The sequence below is a fragment of the Anomaloglossus baeobatrachus genome, chromosome 4 (genome assembly GCF_048569485.1).
Source record: "Anomaloglossus baeobatrachus isolate aAnoBae1 chromosome 4, aAnoBae1.hap1, whole genome shotgun sequence".
Taxonomy (NCBI): Eukaryota; Metazoa; Chordata; class Amphibia; order Anura; family Aromobatidae; genus Anomaloglossus; species Anomaloglossus baeobatrachus.
In genome coordinates, this window is record NC_134356.1 from 526348385 (window position 1) to 526370064 (window position 21680).

Here is a 21680-nt window from a genome sequence, read left to right on the forward strand (position 1 = left end):
GTAAAAAACGGATGCGGCCGCCGGATCCGTTTTTCTAAACTGAGCATGCTCCAATGTAATTAACAAAACGGATCCAGCCAAAAAACGGACGAAAAGGATGCAAAAACGGATGCAAACCGTATCCACCGGATCCGTTTTTTAACGGATCCGTTTTTTAACGGATCCGATGGATACGGTTTTCACTTTTTTTTCAGGATCCGTTGGATCAGGAAAAAAAAGGACTGTGCCTGAATACAGAAAACTGATGTGTGAAAGTAGCCTTAAGGTCCAGTCACACTAAGCAACTTACCAGCGATCCCAACAACGATAGGGATCGCTGGTAAGTTGCTAGGAGGTTGCTGGTGAGATGTCACACTGCGACGCTCCAGCGATCCCACCAGCAACCTGACCTGGCAGGGATCGCTGGAGCGTCGCTACACGAGTTGCTGGTGAGCTCACCAGCAACCAGTGACCAGCCCCCAGCGCAGCGTGGAAGATGCTGCGCTTGGTAACTAAGGTAAATATCGGGTAACCAACCCGATATTTACCTTGGTTACCACTGCACGGAGCTACACGTGCAGAGAGCAGGGAGCAGCGCACACTGAGCGCTGGCTCCTTGCTCTCCTAGTTACAGCACACATGGGGTTAATTTCCCGATGTGTGCTGCAGCTAAATGTGCAGGGAGCAGCGCACAATGCTTAGCGCTGGCTCCTTGCTCTCCCAGTTACAGCACACATCGGGTTAATTACCCGATGTGTGCTTCAGCTAAATGTGCACAGAGCAGGGAGCAGCGCACAATGCTTAGTGCTGGCTCCTTGCTCTCCTAGTTACAGCACACATCGGGTTAATTAACCCGATGTGTGCTGCAGCTAAATGTGCACAGCGCAGGAGCCGGCACTGACAGTGAGAGCGGAGGAGGCTGGTATCAAAGGTAAATATCGGGTAACCAAGGACAGGGCTTCTTGGTTACCCGATGTTTACATTGGTTACCAGCCTCTGCAGAAGCCGGCTCCTGCTGCCTGCACATTTAGTTGTTGCTGTCTCGCTGTCACACACAGCGATCTGTGCTTCACAGCGGGACAGCAACAACTAAAAAATGGCCCAGGACATTCAGCAACAACCAACGACCTCACAGCAGGGGCCAGGTTGTTGCTGGATGTCACACACACCAACATCGCTAGCAACGTCACAAAAGTTGTTCGTTAGCAGCGATGTTGCTAGCGATGTTGCTTAGTGTGACGGGGCCTTTAGTTAGAACTTGTCCTTGGAAGGAGATCCTGAAGGTTGATGTAGAGGTCAGATATGGGGCTTTGTGACGTGTCAGTCAGGAATGTGGTTAGGCTGGCTTCTGACAGTCCAGTACCGATGGTGTTAAATTCATCTAGGGTCTTGGAGTAAGAAGTCCTTCATTTCTCAGCAGCCTCAATCTAGTAATGTGAGTGTAACCTTCCTGGAAAACACTAGAAGTAAAATAAGTCTCCTAGGGGACAATCAGAAGTGTCACAGATCTAGCCTCTGAACAGCTGCTGTTGGCTGACGTCAGCTACTTTTCCTTCAGATTGTCTTCTTCTGATGTGATCAGATTAAGTGTCACTGAAGCTTTCTGCTGCCTCTTTATACTGGTGGCTGTTAAACCAGACTAGATGCCACTGGTTTATGCTCAACCTAGTGTAGGTCATTGGAGTTGAGCCCCCCCCACACACACACTCTGCGTGCCACATTCCAGGTTATACAATGTAGATGGTTAACCAGAGAATATAATTTCAGATATTCAAATTGGCAGGCATCTAAATAATTCTAAAACACTGTATAAATAACTAGAACTTACCACTAAATTGCCTTACATTGCATGAATCATTGCATTACTGCTGGACAGCAGTATCCATTTGAGTGGAGATCTTTAGGAGATGTTTACTAGCTGTCATGTGATTGCCCTACAGTGTGGGAGTATTTACCAGTAGGCACAGGGGCATGGATTTGGTACTTGCACAAAACGTGTCTAGTGAATGTTTGTTGTATCCAGCCTTTTTATTGTAATGTATTTGAGTCTCTTGAGACTCCACCAGGATGGGGATATATATATACCAGAATGTACCCAGGAGGAGGATATACGTACCACGAAGGGCCTAGGATGGGGACACAAACCAGGATGGGGACACAAACCAGGATGGGGACACAAACCAGGATGGGGACACAAACCAGGATGGGGACACAAACCAGGATGGGGACACAAACCAGGATGGGGACACAAACCAGGATGGGGACACAAACCAGGATGGGGACACAAACCAGGATGGGGACACAAACCAGGATGGGGACACAAACCAGGATGGGGACACAAACCAGGATGGGGACACAAACCAGGATGGGGACACAAACCAGGATGGGGACACAAACCAGGATGGGGACACAAACCAGGATGGGGACACAAACCAGGATGGGGACACAAACCAGGATGGGGACACAAACCAGGATGGGGACACAAACCAGGATGGGGACACAAACCAGGATGGGGACACAAACCAGGATGGGGACACAAACCAGGATGGGGACACAAACCAGGATGATATTATACATGTGTGTGTTATTTACAAAGGGGCTGCATACTTGAGGGATATACAGAAGACAGTGTGGGGATATCTTACATGGGGCAATGTGGGAAAGATATATTATGGTGAGGGGCAGTGTAAAGGTTGTATTATGGGTAGGGGTGTAATTTCTGAGGGAAATGTTTTTCCAAGAATGGTGGTGAGCGTGTGGAAGTTTTGAGGGGTGCAGCCTGGGGAGAGTCTCGGGGGCCCAAAACGTTTGCCAGTATGGGGCACTGAAATGCCTAGTGGCAGCCCTGTTCTATGTACACAAGGCCTTTTTCCCTCAAATATTTTCAAATTTGTCTAAATCTGTGTTTGTGAGCACTTCTTTGTTGAGAGAATCCATCCCTCACAGGTGTGGCATGTCAATATTCTGATTAGACAGCATGATTACTCCACAGGTGTGACTAAAGGCCCCTTTACACACTGAGACTTTCAGCGATCCCACCAGCAATCCCAACCTGATGGGGATCGCTGGTAAGTTGCTAGGAGGTCGCTGGTGAGGTCACAGTCAGACGCTCCAGCGATCCCACCAGCAACCTGACCTGGCAGGGATCGCTGGAGCGTCTCTACACGAGTTGCTGGTGAGCTGTCACCAGCAACCAGCCCCCAGCGACGCACTGAAGTGATGCTGCGCTTGGTAACTAAGGTAAATATCGGGTAACCAAGGACAGGGCTTCTTGGTTACCTGATGTTTACCGTGGTTACCAGTGTCCGCAGAAGCCGGCTCCTGCTGCCTGCACATTTAAGTCCCCTTTACATACTGAGACTTTCTAGCGATCATGCTGCACAGCGGGAAACAAAGGACCAAGGAATGGTCCTGAACGATTTGTAGCGATCACAACTTCACAGCAGGGGCCAGGTCGCTGATGTGTTTCACACACTGCAATGTCGCTGGGGAGGTCGCTATTACGTCACAAAACCGGTGACGTTACAGCGATGTCGTTTGCGATGTTGCAGTGTGTAAAGCCACCTTTAGGCTGGCTACTGTAAATATGCAGTTTTACAGTATTGGAGGGTGGTCTGTGGGATCAGTCATTATCTGGTGTGGCCAACATTTGCCCCACGTAGTGCAACACTTCTCCTTTGAATTGATCAGGTTGTTGATTGTGGCCTGTGGGATGTTGGTCCACACCTCTTCAATTGCTGTGCGGAGTGGCTGGATATTGGCAGGAACTGGAACATGATGTTGTATGCCGATCCAGAGCATCCCAAACTTGATCAATGGGTGATGTCTGAGTGCGCTGGTCATGAAAGAACTGGGATGTTTTCAGCTTCTAGGAATTGTGTACAGATCCTTTCAACATGCTGCAACATGAGGTGATGGTGGATGAATGGCACAATGGGCCGCAGGATCTCACCACAGTACCTATGTGTGTTCAAAATGGCACCAATAGAATGCATGCTTGTTGTCCATAACATATGCCTACCCATACCATATCCCCACTGCCAGCATGGGCCACTGAAGTCAAAACATAGACATCACCAAACTGCTCACCCACACAGTGCCATACATGCAGTCTACCTTCAGCCCTGTACAGTGAAAACCTGAATTCATCCGTGGACAGAACACCCTCCAATGTGACAAATGCCATCAAATGTGAGCTTGCCACTCCAGTCAGTTAGGACCACTACCTGCAGTCAGGTGGAGAATCCGATGACTGACGAGCAGCAGATGAGCTTCCCTGAGACGGTTTCTGACTGTGCAGAAATTGTTTGGTTATGTAACCCAATTGTTGCAGCAGCTGTCCGGGTGGTGATCAGACGATCTTGGAGGTGAAGTTGCTGGATGTGGAGGTCCTGAGCTGTGTAGCTAAACAGTCTGAGGTTGGATGTACTGCCAAATTCTCTAAAATGCATTTGTAGACTGTGGTAGAGAAATGAACATTCAATTCACAGGCAACAGCTCTGGTGGCCATTCCTGCAGGCACCATGCTGTGATAAAACTGCACATTTTAGTGGCCTTTTATTGTGGCCAGCCAAATACAGGACTGCAATAACCATGCTGTCTAATCAGCATCTTGAGATGCCACACTTGTGAGGTGGATGGATTATCTCTGCAAAATGCTCACCAACAGATTTAGGGTATGTGAGCACGTTGCTTTTTACCTGCTTTTTACCTGCTTTTTTGCTGCTTTTTCTTCTGCGCTGTTTAATGCCAAAATGGATGTGTTCTTCTATTCAAGCAAAGTCTATGGGAATTTGGGTTTCTTGTTCACACTATGTTGTTCAAAATGCTGCCTTTTTGAGGCAGAACTTTGGTCAAAAACTCAGCTTTTCAAAGAAGCAACATGTCAATTGTTTTTGCCATTTGGGTTTTGCACTGCAAAGCTGAGTTTTTGACCAAAGTTCTGCCACAAAAAGGCAGCATTTTGAACAACATAGTGTGAACAAGAAACCCAAATTCCCATAGACTTTGCTTGAATAGAAGAACGCATCCATTTTGGCATTAAACAGCGCAGAAGAAAAGCAGCAAAAAAGCAGGTAAAAGAAACGTGCGCACATACCCTTATACATTTTTTTTAACAATATTTGAGAAAGGACTTTTGTACATTTAAGACTTTTCTATCTTTGAGTTCCGCACATTAAAAATGGTAGCAAAAACAATTGTTGGGGTTATACGTTTGTTCAGTGTACATGGTGTTTACATGACTTTGTTCCATTGATGTTATTTTCTTCACAAAATTTCACTGTCACAATGTGATTGTAAGATAGCGAGGGTCAGAGGGCTCCTATGCTGTCCCTTAAGTTAGGGGACCTAAGGCTATTTGTGTCCTTACTTATCACTGAAGGTGGAGATGCTGGAGTCCTGTGCTTTAGGCTACATTCACATGACTGTTCCGTTTTTGCGGTCCGCAAAACGTGGTCCTTTTTTTTCAAAGATGCATCCGTGTGGCTTCTGTTCCATATACGGGCCGTGTCATCTGTGTGCCTTCAGTTTTTTGTTATATTTTTTTTTTTGCTGACCGCAAAACATGGAAGCAGCGGGAGGGATAATAGATGAGATATATATATATATGTCCCGCTCCCCTGCATTTTTAATGTTGCACCCTTTAGTGCCTTTCATGTGGCACTAAAGGGTGCTTAGCCTTGTATTTAGCCAAAAATAATTAAGACGTGGGGTCCCCCCTATTTTTTTGTAGCCAGCTCAGGTAAAGCAGACTGCTGCAGACCACAACTGGCAGCTTTACCTTGGTTGGTAATCCAAAACAGAGGGCCCACCACGCTGTTATTTTAAAGTAAAGAGAATTTTAAAACAAAAAAGTGGGTTCCCCCCAAATTGGATCACCAGCCAAGGTAAAGTGGACAGCTTTGGTCTGGTATTTTCAGACTAGGGAGGTCTACGGTTCTTGGACCCTCCCCAGCCTAAGAATAGCAGGCCGCAGCCGCCCCAGAAGTGGCACATCAATGTGCCAATCCTGGTGCTTTGCCCCAGCTCTACCCGATGCCCTGGTGCGGTGGCAAACTGGGTAATATATGGGGTTGATACCAGATGTGTAATATCACCTGGCATCAAGACCTGGGGTTAGTAATGTCATGGCGTCTATCAGATACCCGACATCACAAACCCAGTCAGTAATTAAAAAAAGACAAATTTTTATTTGAGAAACTTTCCCAACACATTCCCTTTTTCACCAATTTATTGAAAAGAAAAAACAAATCCGGGTCGGTGTAATCCAATAAGGGGGTCCCACGACGATCCATACTCACTGTCCCAGTCAATGAAGAACATAATGTTCCCTATTGACTGGGAGAGCAGTACAGTGACTTGAGCTAACATCATGAGGTCAGCCCAGGTCACTACATGGCATGACTAGTGCTGACTTCAGGAGGTTAGTGAGGTACAATACCTGTGGTGATGGAAGTCGCTGCACTCTTGACATCAGCGCTTGTCACTGACTTCTATGCCCGCCGCGTTCTCAGTTCACCTCTCGCGAGCGGCCTGTGACGTCACCGCTAGTCTCTCGGGCCACTCGTGAGAGGTGATGTGAGAATGCGTCTGTCAGTGACGTCAGGAGTGCATCACCGCAGGTAATGAACTTTACTAACCTCCTGATGGCAACGCTCATCCCCACGGATGCTCGCATTGCAGTGGCGGCATATGCTGACATTGCATTGCGAGCAGCCGCGGGGCTGGAGTGGGACAGACTGCAGGGGCACCCGAAGGAGGTCACACGGAAGTGCTTCTGGGAATTTTGCTGCCCATTGACTTGAGTCACGGTCTGTCTTTACAGAACAGAATAGGACATGTTCCATAACGGAACAGACATATGGCATCTGATGTGGGTTTTTGTTTTGTTTTTTTGTTTTATAGGATGGGATGCACACAAGTGCTACTGTGTACCATCCGATCCTACACAAGACATTGAAAAGATGGTCCTGTCCCTGGATCCGCAAAAAAAAACAGGGACTGACCAGGACAAATGGAACGGTCATGTGAATGAGCACTTACTGTTCTCCTGAACAGATCTAAACTGTTACCCCAACCCCTTCCCAAACTCCCTAGGGAAGGAAGTGCAGGAGTGTGATGTAAACAGATTAAGACAGGGGAATACCAAAACTGTGACAGTGCAAACTCACAGGCTGGTTTCACACTACGTCTTTTTAACATCCGTTGAAAACGTTATTTTAGCGGAAGTACGGATCCAGTGCAAATGCGTTTTCATTTCAATGCATTTGCAATGGACTCGCGTTAACATCCGTTCACCTGCGTTTGCGTGCGTTATAGTGAGGATCCAGTGACTTGCAGTTTTTTAACATGTTTCAAAAACGCTACTTGTAGCGTTTTTGAGCTGCGTCAAAATACTGTAAGTCACCGGATCCTGACTAAACAGCACGCAAACGCAGGTGAACGCTGGCGTGCTGATAGACAGGATCCTGCTTTTGTACTGAGCATGCCCAGAAAGTACTGAGCATGCCCAGAACCAGTCTCGCGTGATCTGTCTCTCTCCTCCTCCTCCCTCCCTCTCTCTCTATCTCTGTCTTTCCCCCTTCCTCTCCTCCCTCTCTCTCCCATCTGAGAGCTGCGGACACTGGTAACCAACGTAAATATCGGGTAACCACTTCTCTTAGTTACCCGATGTTTACGTTGGTTACGCGTGCAGGCAGCCCTGCTCCTAGCAGCTGCAGACACTCGTAACCAAGATAAATATCGGGTATCCAAGGCCGATGTTTACCTTGGTTAAGAGCGTCTGCAGCTGTCAGAAGCCGGCTCCCAGTCTAGTTCCCCTCACTCCCGATCACATGACTCCAATGCCCGCCCCTAAACATCCAGTGCAGGATCCTGCAAAATAAGACATGCGTTTGCATGCGTTTTTTGCTGTAAAAGCAGGATCCGTACTTCCGCTAAAAAAACGTTTTCAACGGATGTTAAAAAGACGTAGTGTGAAACCAGCCTAAGTGACTAAGGAGAAAAGAGTAAGCGGCAACAAAACGACAAGAGTTAACGCCACAACCAATCACAGCAATAATGCAAAACCACCACCAGTAAGTCTAGATCACGCCTTACGAGACCAGCTATAGTGGTTCTAGTCCAGCCAGCATATATAGGAGGGGAGCGAACTTGACTGGTTCCCCCATTGTATGTAATCAGAGACTAACAAGCAGCCCAACAGATACTCTTGCTAGCCTGCGGGTCGATGCCTGCAATCCCTGCACTAATCGGACATCAGAGAAGCTAGCTGGCAGAGTGCCAGAATCTGCCAGATTCCAACGCTTCAATGACAGTGATGGCTGCAAAAATCTCCTTGTGACACTTTCCATTGCACCGTTAAACTATGCACCACTGTCTCACAAATATATACAGAAGGTTTCTCGTAAAACTTCATGCAATCTGTAATTAACCCGATGTGTGCTGTAACTAGGTGAGCAGGGAGCCAGCGCTAAGCGGTGTGCGCTGCTCCCTGCTCTCTGCATGTGTAGCTGCGTGCGCTGGTAACCAAGGTAAATATCGGGTTGGTTACCTGATATTTACCTTAGTTACCAAGCGCAGCATCTTCCACGCGGCGCTGGGGGCTGGTCACTGGTTGCTGGTGAGCTCACCAGCAACTCCTGTAGCCACGCTCCAGCGATCCCTGCCAGGTCAGGTTGCTGGTGGGATCGCTGCAGCATCTGACTGTGACCTCTCACCAGCAACCTCCTAGCAACTTACCAGCGATCCCTATCAGGTTGTATTGTTGTTGGGATCGCTGGTAAGTTTAGTGTGACAGTACCTTTAGGATAGATCATCAATGTCTTATCAGCTGGGGTTTGACTCCCTGCTGATCAGCTGATCTCGGTCCTGGCAGCATCAGGTAGCTGGAAATCCTCAGTTCTGGAGCTGCTGTCTTGATGGTGGCAGCGGCTGGGTACTGCACATCTGCCTCCTGTTATTGATCTGAATAAGAGGCAGATGTGCAGCTCCTGGCTGTGGCCACTATCTGAGGATTGAGCAGCTCTGGACCGGAGTGTCTCCTGCTGCCGCCACCGTGACTGAGCGAAGGTGATCGGTGGGGGTGCCACTCAGACATTGCCTGTCCTTCAGCTAGGTCATCAATCAGTGTAAAAGTAGAGGACATACTCTTTTAACCTTGAAAGATGTCACTCACTGCTCTAGAACATGTTGTATTGTAAGGCTGGAGTCACACTTGTGAGAGACTCGCGCGAGTCTTGCATCGCATCACCCGGCACGGCCACACACTCCTGACAGGAGCTGGTCAGCTGCATGTATTTCTATGCAGCTGAGATGCTGCTGTCCGGAGAGCTGCAGGCCATGTCGAGTGATGTGATGTAAGACTCGCGCGAGTCTCTCACAAGTGACTCTGGCCTAAGACTTTCAAATGCCTGCCTATAAAAGACTTGGGCAGCACAGGCAATGGATTTTCTCTAATATAAGATGTCCCTGAACAGGACGATCACCTGATGCTCCATATGTGATAATGGCTGCTCTGGACATGGGATGCCTCGTTATAACATCTTACAGGGATTTTCTGTAGAAAGCTGTTGGCATGCAACACCAGTATGGAATAGATTGAGAATCAATGGGTAGATTCCAAATATTTGGGCCTTCTGCATTTGCAACACTGGAGATTGACTGGGAGACCTTAATGATTTAGAAAACCGGAACTTAAGAAAAGCAGATTTAATCTACACAACCCATTTCCAGAATCTTTGGTAAATGTCGTCATGTAACAATCTGTAAATGGAATTAATGTCCCCAAAAAGTTGAGAACAGAAAGTTCTGCTGATTTTTTTTTTTTTTTTTTTTTTTTCCTTAATTCTAAAAAATATTGTGGCTTAATCAGTGGGACCCCTGTGCTTGTGCATCAGATGCACCTGGGCAAGTTTTGTTTTTTTTTTTTGTTTAAGGAAATGTTAAACCACAAGTGTGAATGTAGCCAAAGTCTGTTGCCTTCGAACAGAAATGAGCTGATAGCAGCTTCTGTTGAGCTCTATTGACTATAATGAGGTTTGAGGTTTTAATCATTGTATAACTTTTCCAGACCAATACTCGCATACTAGGTTCATACAGTATTTTAAGACAGCGGGCCTATTTTTGGACAGTCTTCAATGCAGATGTGCACACAGCCGCAGTCGTAACTGTAGAATTTGGAATGATCTCTAATCAAAGTGCATTGTTTTCTGTGTATTAAACCTGTACAATGTATCAGTCTGGAGTCAAGAAATGAGCTTTATATTAAAGCTGGAATATCCCCATTAAGGTTTACGCTTGCAGTAATGTACAGGAGCAGCTTATTTAAGGATTTCCTAGTTGGTGTCTCTTCTGCTTCTGTCTTGAGTTTTATATATAATCACTCATGGGTTTTTCCATCCTTTTTATAGATGCAGACAAACGTATCAAGGTGGCTAACCCAGTGGTGGAAATGGATGGGGATGAGATGACCCGCATCATCTGGGAGTTCATCAAGGAAAAGGTACAAGAATTGTGAGCAATGCTGAGAGCAGCTAACTTCTTATTGATGCTTCTCCTGTGTGTCCTGTTTAGCTGAATGCCAGGTACGGTATACAGCTTTGTGTACCCTGACTAATCAGATATATATCTGGTATCTAAGATATATGGCTAATTATAAATAAACAAACTACAGCATCGGTCCCTGACCAATTATCTGCTGTTTGGGTCTGGACATTAAGCATGGTGTTTTCTAAGCTAAAATTATTTGGTTGCAGTTAAGTTTTTATTTATTTATTTTTTTCTCTTCCTCAAGTTGATCCTTTCTAATGTTGATGTTGACCTAAAGTACTATGATCTTGGACTTCCATATCGTGACCAAACCAATGACCAGGTCACTATTGACTCTGCCTTGGCCACTCAGAAGTACAGTGTTGCGGTGAAGTGTGCCACAATCACTCCCGACGAGGCCAGAGTTGAAGGTAATAACTTTTAATATATCTTTTTTTAAAGTGAAATTCAATAGGATTTGCTCTCCTAAGCCATCCACATGGGCATTAAGGTCATAAAGAGTTGAATAAAACTTGATTTAAACTAAGTTCTATGGACTTGACATGGGTCTCCCAGAGTCTGCTTCCAGAGCTTATTTTAAATGAGGGGGGAGTTATCAGTGTGAGACATGTAATGACTGACAGTCTGCTCCTATAATCAATAAAACTTGGCAGTCAAAATAAAATTAAATGGGTGGATTGTGGCTCAGTGGTTAGCACTGGAGTCCTTGGTTTAAATCCCCCCAAGGATAACATCTTCAAGGAGTTTGTATGTTCTCCCCATGTTTGTGTGGGTTTTCTCCAGGTACTCGGGTTTCCTCCCACACTCCAAAAACACACTGATGGAGAACTTGGATTGAGCCGCGATGGGGACAGTGTTGCCAATGTATGTAAAGCGCTGTGGACTTAATAGCGCTATATAGCATACTGTTGGCCCTCCTACACTTCATCTAGCTCAATTTCACTCTGATTCAGTCACAGAAGTTACTAGGCTCCTCATCTTCTCGCCCTACTAACTGTACCAGTGACCCTATTCCCTCACATCTTAAATCTGTCACCACTCACCTAACTAAAATATTCAATCTCTCTCTCCTGTCTTTCCCTCCTCCAAACATGCCAGCATACACCCAATACTTAAAAAAAAAAACCAAAAAAAAAAAAACCATACCTGGACCAAAATTGAGCCACTAACTACAGACCTGTCTCTAATCTCCCCTTCATCTCCAAACTCTTGGGATGCCTGGTCCACGCCCGTTTAATCCGCTATCTGTCAGATAACGCTCTCCTTGACCCTCTACAATCCGGTTTCCGCTCCTTGTACTCTGAAACTGCTCTTACTAAAGTCTCTAATGATCTACTAACAGCTAAATCTAATGGTCACTACTCCCTGCTGATCCTCCTGGATCTCTCTGCTGCATTCGATACTATGGATCACTAGCTCCTTCTCACTATGCTCCGCTCTATTGGGCTCAAGGACACCATTCTTTCTTCTCCTCTTACCTCTCTGACCGCTCCTGCACACTATCTTTTGCCGGCTCCTCTTCCTCTCCTCTTTCCCTTACGGTCAGGGTTCCTCAGGGTTCAGTCCTAGACCCCCTCCTGTTCTCTCTATACACTGCCCCTATTAGACAAACCATCAGCAGATTTGGTTTCCAGTACAATCTCTATGCTGATGACACCCAACTGTACACATCTTCTGACATCACCCCTGCATTATTACAAAATACTACAGATTGTCTGTCTGCTGTCTCCAACATCCTGTCCTCTATCTAAAACTGAACTTCTCCTGTTTCCTCCCTCTCCTCCTAACCTTCCAAAACCCAATATTACCATTTCTGTGTGGCTCTACCATTACACCCCAGCAGCACGCCCACTGTCTTGGGGTTATATTTGACTCCGATCTCTCCTTCACTCCCCACATTCGTTCACTTGCTCGTTCTTGTCACTTCCACCTCAAAAACATCTCTAGAATTCGTCATTTTCTTACCGTTGACTCTGCAAAAACTTACTGTCGCTCTCATTCATTCTCGCCTGGATAATTGTAATTCTTAAAGGGAAGGTGTTGCGGTTTTTTATTTTTGTATTAAAAATAGTGATTATGAAATAAAGTATTTCTAATACAAAATGAAAATCGCAGCTTTATTTAGTTTTTTATGTAATTCTTATTTTACTGGAGGCACTGGGGGCTGCCATGCTGGATTTGCCGTGTGTGTAACGACAGTAACTCCTTACTTTATGGCAGCCCCTGTGCATAGACTCTGATAGTCGGGGTCCGACCCCATGAAGTACGTTACAGTGGGCGTCTGCTGTGACCTGGACGCGCCCCCTGGGCTGTCCAGAACACAACAGAGGGAGGAGACCAGCGCCATCATTGTGGAGCTCACAGCGTGTGCTGTTTGCTCCACTTTACCCCTGTCACCCACCGGGATGTGTGAGTACGGGCCGCCGCCCCTCCCCTCGTTACTGTCTCCGATGACACCCCATCCCTCCGTTTTCCCAAGTCCCCGCTCTGCCCGCTGCCGCAGCTCCCCCAGCTCGTGTGTGTGTGTGTGTGTGTGTGTGTGTGTGTGTGTGTGTGTGTGTGTGTGTGTGTGTGTGTGTGTGTGTGTGTGTGTGTGTGTGTGTGTGTGTGTGTGTGTGTGTGTGTGTGTGTGTGTGTGTGTGTGTGTGTGTGTGTTCACAAGGTCCCCATCAGGGGTTATTGTGAGTGTGTCGGCGCTTGCGATGCTGTGCACTGAGCTTTCCAGGACCTGCGAGAGGATCACATGGGAAGCATGTGATATCTCCGGATGTTCAGTGTGTGCGCGTGCGCGATTGTACAGGTATGTGCGATGTGAGTGTGTGTGTATGCGATCGGATGTGTGAAATGTCAGCCGGACGCAGGGGAGGATGGCCTGGAGCGCCCACCGGAGGTCACAGGGAGGAATGGTGTGTGTGTGGCACAAGGTCCCCATCAGGGGTGATTGTGTGTGTGTCACTGCATGCGAGTACCTGTGTGTATACCGGTGATACTGTCCGCAGGGTTGTGTATCTAATCCTATCCTGTGATACTGTCCGCAGGGCTGTGTATCTAATCCTATCCTGTGATACTGTCTGCAGGGCTGTGTATCTAATCCTATCCTGTGATACTGTCTGCAGGGCCGTGTATCCAATCCTATCGTGTCATACTGTCTGCTCAGCTGTGTATCTAATCCTATCCTGTGTGATACTCCTACTGTCCTTGGTGACACTTTAGGCATTTCTGGCCACCAGGAAAATGGCTGTGCATTGTGTCCTTACATGTCATTCTGTTATCTGTTGTAAACACTCAGATTAGGAGAGGGGAGGCGCCATCACACACAGGAGAGCAGACTCCGCCCACTTTACGGCAGGCTGTAATCTGAGCTTTTTATACAGTGGAAATTCAGTAGGATTTCAGCAGCTGCTCCCCCTAGTGTTTAACAGTGGAAAATATCAAACTTTTTAATTTTTTTTTTATATTTTGCACAATTAAAAAAAAATTACATTTAAACAAAACATTTAAACATTATTACTTTTTTTGTTATATTTTTTTTTTTTTTTTGACGATAACTTCCCTTTAACTAATTGGTGTCCCTGTTACTAAACTCTCCCCTTTCCAATCCATTCTGAATTCCGCAGCCAGGATCATTTTCCTCTCCAACCGCTTCACTGATGCCTCTGCTCCAGTCATTGCACTGGTTGCCTATCCGCTACAGAATCCAACACAAACTTCTCCCTCACAAAGCTCTCCACGGTTCCGCACCGCCCTACATCTCCTCCCTCATCTGTCTATCACCCTACCTGTGCCCTCTGTTCTGCTGATGACTTAAGGATGACATCCTCAATAATTTGAACCTCCCACTCCTGTCTCAGATTTCTCACAAGTTGCGCCTATCCTCTGGAACACACGATCAAGAACAATCCGATTAATTCCCAACATCCACACCTTTTAAGCGGGCCCTAAAAACGCATTTCTTTAGACTAGCCAATCACCTCACCGCCCTGATCTAATATAGTCCCCTTCTGCCCTTCATAAAATTTATTTCCAATTCTTGTCCACTGTATCTTCTGATTCCATTCCTCTCCATGTACTTTTTTACACTCTGCACCTGTATAAATTCTGGCTGGTCACCAGTCCACACAGCTGGTTTTGAATCTCCTATTAACTTAATGGCTGGACCATATATGACAAGCTTTTCTCTGGATTCAGTCACCAGGTTCCCCCCCCCCACCCTCCATCTGAGCAGCATAATGGAGAGACAGACCCTGATTCCAGCAATGTCACTTACTGTGCTGTTTTTGATAAAATCAATGTTTTCTCTGCTGCAGATCTAGCAGTTATACAGAGGTCATGAATATACTGGACTACCTGGCAGCACACAAACTAGTCATCTAATTATGATCTGATTAAACAGTGATTTATATCAAAACTATTATAAGCAGCCCAATAAGTGACACATCGTTGGAATCAGGATTCTCCTGCAGATTAGTGTCTGGCCTATAGATCTTTAACAGCTCATTTACATATAAGGAGCATAAATTTCACTGAAGTCATTGGATCTCAAATAACAAGGTATAATTTTAGTCTATTTTCTGACCTGTGGCCATATAGCTGGCTTAGGAGGGTTGATCCTACTGACAGATGGCCTTTTAGAATCTCCTGTTGACTTATTACTCCTTCTTATTGCAGGATCACCATGCTACAGAGGCTTTCCAGGCAGGGGAGTATAGTTTAGTGGTTGGCCAGAAGTACTAACATTCAAGAAGGAATGAATGTACTTTACCATGTAGCATCTCCTAAATTTCTTCTTTCCTGCCTTGTTACACAATTTCAATGGCTATTATTTCTTGTGACAAATGTTTCATTCGGACTGAATTATAACCCAATCCACTGCATACAACAAAAATGTTTCTGATGTATCCAGTCTGATGGAGATTAGATGCTCATGCCTGCAATTTTCTGGGCTGATTTGACTCCTACAATTAAAGGCCACGTCTCACTAAGCAACATCGCTGCTGAGGCACGACTTTTGTGACGTAGCAGCGATGTTGCTAGCGATGTTGCTGTGTGACATCCAGCAACAACCTGGCCCCTGCTGTGAGGTCGCTGGTTGTTGCTGAATGTCCTGGACCATTTTTTAATTGTTGCTCTCCCGCTGTGAAGCACAGATCGCTGTGTGTGACAGCAACAGAGCAACAACTGAATGTGCAGGGAGCAGACTTCTGCGGGTGCTGGTAACCAAGGTAAACATCGGGTAATCAAGAAGCCCTTTCCTTGGTTACCCGATATTTACCTTCGTTACCAGGGTCTGCCGCTCTCACGCTGCCAGTGCCGGCTCCTGCTCCCTGCACACTTAGCCGGAGTACACATTGGGTAATTAACACAATGTGTACTCTGGCTAGGAGTGCAGGGAACAGGGAGCCGGCACTGGCAGCATGAGCGGCTGACGCTAGTTACTAAGGTAAATATCGGGTAACAGAAGTGTTTTCCTTGGTTACCCGATATTTACCTTAGTAACCAAGCGAGGAATTGCTTCCACGCATCGCTGGTGGCTGGTCACTGGTGAGATCTGCCTGTGTGACAGCTCACCAGCGACCATGTAGCGACGCACCAGCGATCCAGGTCAGGTCGCTGGTGGGATCGCTGGAGTGTCGCTTAGTGTGACGGTACCTTAAGGAAGCTGGTGATCTCCCCTCTGATTAGCAATGCTCCCAGTTGATTGCATTACTAGGAATTCCTTTGAGTGGACAGTGCTAGATCTTGATCTGGCTTAAAGGTGTTGGCTTGTTTTATTTGAATTGAGTGCTTTGCCTATCAGGCCCATGCCATTTATTAGTTTGTGGTATAGCCACAAAATGTAAGTGACTAACATTGGTCATAGACTCATAGACCCTTTTTTTTTTTTTTTTTTTTTTTCCCTACAACGGTCCATACTAATAGCCTTTGGTCCATTTTAAAGCAGTAGTAATTGCTAGAAAAATGTTTAGTTTGCTGAGACATGTAGTATAGACACTGCATGATGTGTGGCCAGGGGCAGCCATGCTCTACTGCGGCAAATGCAGAGAAGTGGTCTGTTGGGTCACTGCTGTAGTAGCAGGCTATGGTCAGTATCCAGATAGCAGTCGACAGTCTGAACACTGCACATTGGCAAAGTTAAATGCATCTATTACTTCAGCTAAATCGCTTTTAGAATCTTGTTAAAGGGGTTATCCCATAAACAAAGTAAATTTTAATCAATAGATCTTTGCATAAAGGTAATTTCCACAATTGAATGTTGAATGTGGTTTTAAAATAAGTCTGCCCCTGCTATGTACTTGTAATGGCCATGTCTGACTGTACAGGGACACGGTGTGATCATATCTCCTGGGCTGAGGAGAGCGGAGTATAGACACTACAGCATGGGATCACAGCTGCTGCTTTCTGTGAGGCACTGTTTAAAAATGGGCAAGGAAATGTTTTAAATCACAGAAGGCATCAGCTGCAATCCCATGTAATGTTTGTATACTTCCACCCTGCCCAGGAGCTGTGGTATAAGACCATGTCCCTGTACAGTCACACAGCCATTGCACAGTACATGGCAGGGGCACATTTAGAAGTTTTTTTGTTTAAACACATCCTTTTTGGGACGTATTTTTATTCTAATATCTATTAATTAAAATGTGCTTTGTAGAAAATGTCTTAAATGCTCAATGCCATGTTCATCAGTAGCTGTTAACCCCTTCACAACCAAGGACTTGCTGGTATGTCCTTGGCCATGTCTGTCCCGTTACCCTGGGCTCTTGCGGCGAGCCCACGCTTATTCCTGCACATGTCTGCTGATCAGATCAGCAGACATATGAGGCTAACAGGAGTGGTTTGAATCAGACATCCACCTGTGCCTTGTAACCCTTTAGATCGCACTGCTAAACTCCTGACGGCACGATCTAAAGCGCTCTGGCGGGGTTTGCGCTGTTCATCAGCGGCCCTCTGAGGTCATGGGGTGCCAATATGGTGGCTTGGCAGCATGGGGTCAGATCAAGGGGGGGGCCGCATGTAGGCATATGTAGGTTCACCCTTACAGATAAATGTCCAGCTCTCACTTCAGTATCGCCAATGTTGGGGTTTCTCTGAACAGACCTTTTCCTTTTGGTCTGTAGCACACTGCTGCAGCTTCCATGCTGACTCTTGTAGATTTGGACACTGTCTCAGCCGACAGGTGCAGCTATCAAAGACTTGCTCACCCTGACACTTAATTCAGACAGACAACCCCCTTCTCCCCTCTCAGCTGTCTAATACAACTCAGACTTCATTCAGACAGCCTCGCTCCCAGCTGCCACCTGCAGCTCCCTCCCAGCTGCCACCTGCAGCTCCCTCCCAGCTGCCACCTGCAGCTCCCTCCCAGCTGCCACCTGCAGCTCCCTCCCAGCTGCCACCTGCAGCTCCCTCCCAGCTGCCACCTGCAGCTCCCTCCCAGCTGCCACCTGCAGCTCCCTCCCAGCTGCCACCTGCAGCTCCCTCCCAGCTGCCACCTGCAGCTCCCTCCCAGCTGCCACCTGCAGCTCCCTCCCAGCTGCCACCTGCAGCTCCCTCCCAGCTGCCACCTGCAGCTCCCTCCCAGCTGCCACCTGCAGCTCCCTCCCAGCTGCCACCTGCAGCTCCCTCCCAGCGAACTCTCCTAAGCAGGCCCATCAGGTGAACATGCCTGGTCCTATACACCACACTTCAGGTGCATTGTCAAGTAATACATGCACAAAGAGGATTTAACACTCACCTTCCCAAGTATGCAACATAACAGCAGTTAATTGCCACACTGGCTTCACACAAGGACTACTGACTCTTGTATTGGAACATCTAATGGGCATTTGCAAAGTTCCTTGTGAGGGGGAGCAGGGTCGGCTGTGGCATCAGCTAACAGGATCCACCATTCATAATAGCTATGTATAGAGGTATCTGCCATTTTAATCTTGCCTTGCTGATGTTTCATGTATGGAAAGTAATTAAAAAAAAAAAAAGCCCTAGTGGCCATTGTGAACATTGCAATCTTTTGTGGGGGGTTTTCTTATGATTTTTATATAAATGACCTTCTAAAATAAAAATACATGTAGCACTGACTTAAACAATAGTTCATATTCTAATTATTTTTTCCCAATATTCCCCTGGATGTGTATTCTGGTGAGGCTTTGACTCCACTATGAAGGTAGCCTGCCACCCAGTGGTGTGCTTGGTACATAACTGCTAACCAGATTCATTCTTCAACATAACTTGAACATGGCTCCTAAAGGGTTTGTCCAGTCTAAATGCGCAAGTCTGCAGGCCAGCCAACCCCTTAAAAACCAACAAATGTCTACATTTCCACCTTTTAGTGTTTATGTCCCAGTAAAAGCCAATTTGAGAATTACTATAAAAAAATTTAGTAGAAATGCTGCACTTAGGCCTGCCACTGTAGTGTGGCTGAAGCGTCTTAGTAACCTGCTAAGTAGGAACTTTCTGCATGGTTACCAGTATATACTTTATTTATTTATTTTTTTTTCTTAAAATGTTAGAGTTTAAGCTGAAGAAGATGTGGAAGAGTCCCAATGGAACAATCAGGAATATTTTGGGTGGAACAGTCTTCCGTGAGCCAATTATTTGCAAGAACATTCCCCGCCTGGTACCTGGATGGACGCAGGCAATCACAATTGGCAGACATGCACATGGTGACCAGGTAAGATATTACTTTGGATCATGTCTTTCTAATGTTGGGTACATCTTTTTTTTTTTTTTTTTTTTTTTTTGAAAGAACTTTAACCCTTTTTTTTTTCCCTATATATATTTATAGTACAAGGCCTCAGACTTTGTCGTTGATCGAGCCGGAAAATTCAAGATGGTGTTCAATCCAGCCGATGGCTCAGCAGCTAAGGAATGGGAAGTGTTTGACTTTAAGGCTGGAGGCGTTGGCATGGGAATGTATAACACTGATGAGGTAATGATGGCTCTTTATTGTGGTGACTATTAGGCCGTGTACACACGATGCATCTTTGCAGTGTTCTTGCAGATTTCAGAAATCTGCAAGGATATCCTGATGCCAGCAAAGTGTAGGAGAATTTAAGTGCTGTGCACACATTCAGGATTTTTTTTTCTTTACAGATTTTGCTGCAGAAAAAATCAGCAGCATGTCAATAAATTCTTACCATTGAAAAGTTTGCTTGTGTTTTTTTTTTTTTTTTTTTAACTTTTCCTGCTAGAACATGCAGATTTTCTGCAACTTGTGCATAGCCTTAGAGAAGAACTTTTTTTTTTTATTTTTTAATGGAATCAGTCACCAGATTTTTGCTACTTCATTTGAGAGCAGCATAATGTAGGGGGAAGAGATTCAGAAACTTATCTTTCACTTTGTGCAGCTGTTCTGACTTTATCTCAGAATTGAGTGTAGCAGAGCTGCCCTGCCCATGCCAGGCTCTTGTAGAGAATGTGAAGTGTCAGAGCAGGGGCTGTCTGCACAGGCAGAAGAGTCACACCAATGGTAATCAGAGCAATAAACCCTTTAGTATGGGTAAACACAGATAAAAGAAACACAGATGGTGTTTTTTTTTTTTTTTTTACTTTAACCCTTGCAGCATGATGTACTCAGGTTATATTGCACAATCCTGGTAACAGATTCCCTTTAAATTTCTCCTTGGGTATAAAGTTTTAACTTCTAGTTGTAGGAGTATTCTGCATCCAGCTGCAAGATTGATTCACGTCATGTTTTATATTGAAGACCTCAGTGGAGACATCTAGAATGAAAAGAGGCAGATGGGAGAGTGCTGTGAGGCAAAAGATGTGCCTCTAGTCTAAGTAGCCATACTTACAAAGAGGTACTCCCTAATTATAGTGGGTATCAGGGAACCTCCGCAAGCGACAATGTATAGTGACTTTTTTTATTCAGTAATGGCACCGACCGATATTACTGGTTACAGTAGAGACTTGCAGGTGACGTACTGTCTGAAGTCCATCTGGCCCAGGCAGACATGTCTGCAGCTAAAACCCATGTGTGGTTTACAACAGACATTTGACTTCTCAGTTGCAGCACTGCCTAAGGCTGTGCGCACGTAGCGTATTTGCATGCAGTTACGCTGCGATCTGCACCGTAGCGTAACTGCATGCGTCCTGCGCCCCAAGCATAATCTATGAAGATTATGCAGGAGACTGCTGGCCGAAGCGCGCGTTCTAAGTGACATGTCACTTATTCCGTGTGCTCTGCATGCAGACCCCGCTCTGTCTATGGGATGGGCTGCATCAGAGCGCATGAAATCGTGTTTTTTTTTTTTTTGTTTTTTTTTTCATTATGGACTCTTTCTGCAGCGATTTGAAGCGCACGTGTGCTGTTCAAATCGCTGCAGAAATTTCTGCAGGGACAGAATGCTACATGCGCACATAGCTTAAATCTATTCCCAACAGATACAAACTTCTCATCTTACTGTTACCCTATACCTGTTGCTGCCCTTTGTCCCTTGCAGTGCAAATAGTAACACTATACTTTGATGCCCCACATAGTAATCATGACCACTACTGTGCCCAATCATGCCACGATCTCTCCAGGATTTTAAAAATGCCCTAGAAAGTAAACCTATGCTCTTAAACACTTTGAATGTAATAATTTGTGTGACCCTATGTTACATTAGTGTACCTAGAATGTAGTAATTCCTCACAAAGCTGTAAATCTCCTCTGCTGCCCCTGTACAAAACTGAGCCTCTCATCAAAAACAATATAAAAAGGATAAAGTAAAGGCCTGTACTCAAAGTAACATCACTAGTAAAATCATTTCCTAACTGGCCTAGTTACCAATGGCTAAAGCAAGCCCAGCTTTCATATTTCTAAAAGCAATTTCAACATGTGCTTACATTGCCCCTTGCACAATAAAACCACTGACTGCTCTGCATAGAAACTGCATTTCACAATTGTCAACTTTAACAGTCTGCATCTTTTTTGTGGGGCAACATCAGACTTAAAGGGGTTGTCCAGGTTTTGGGCACACTGTAGAAGTCTGTAGACACTATCAAGAAGCGCTGGGAGCAGTGCAGTCGTGATCAAAGTAAGCAATATGCATATTATAAGCCATATACAAATTGCATACTTGTGATCATGTGCCCACCCACTGCCGTTAAAATACCTTGAGTGCATGTAGAATTTAGAAATGCCCCAAGTGGCACTATAACTAATGACACCTCAA

The 21680-nt window shown here is 45.7% G+C and overlaps 1 protein-coding gene across 1 annotated transcript in view; it reads left to right on the forward strand.

The window, feature by feature from the left end:
* IDH2 (isocitrate dehydrogenase (NADP(+)) 2) overlaps positions 1-21680 on the forward strand; it is a 51073-nt gene that overhangs the window by 3792 nt on the left and 25601 nt on the right. Inside the window, exons 2-5 of the mRNA XM_075345910.1 lie at positions 10392-10483; positions 10775-10940; positions 19032-19192; positions 19307-19450. Coding sequence (XP_075202025.1) covers positions 10392-10483; positions 10775-10940; positions 19032-19192; positions 19307-19450 — 563 coding nt within the window. The remainder of the gene's footprint in view (positions 1-10391; positions 10484-10774; positions 10941-19031; positions 19193-19306; positions 19451-21680) is intronic.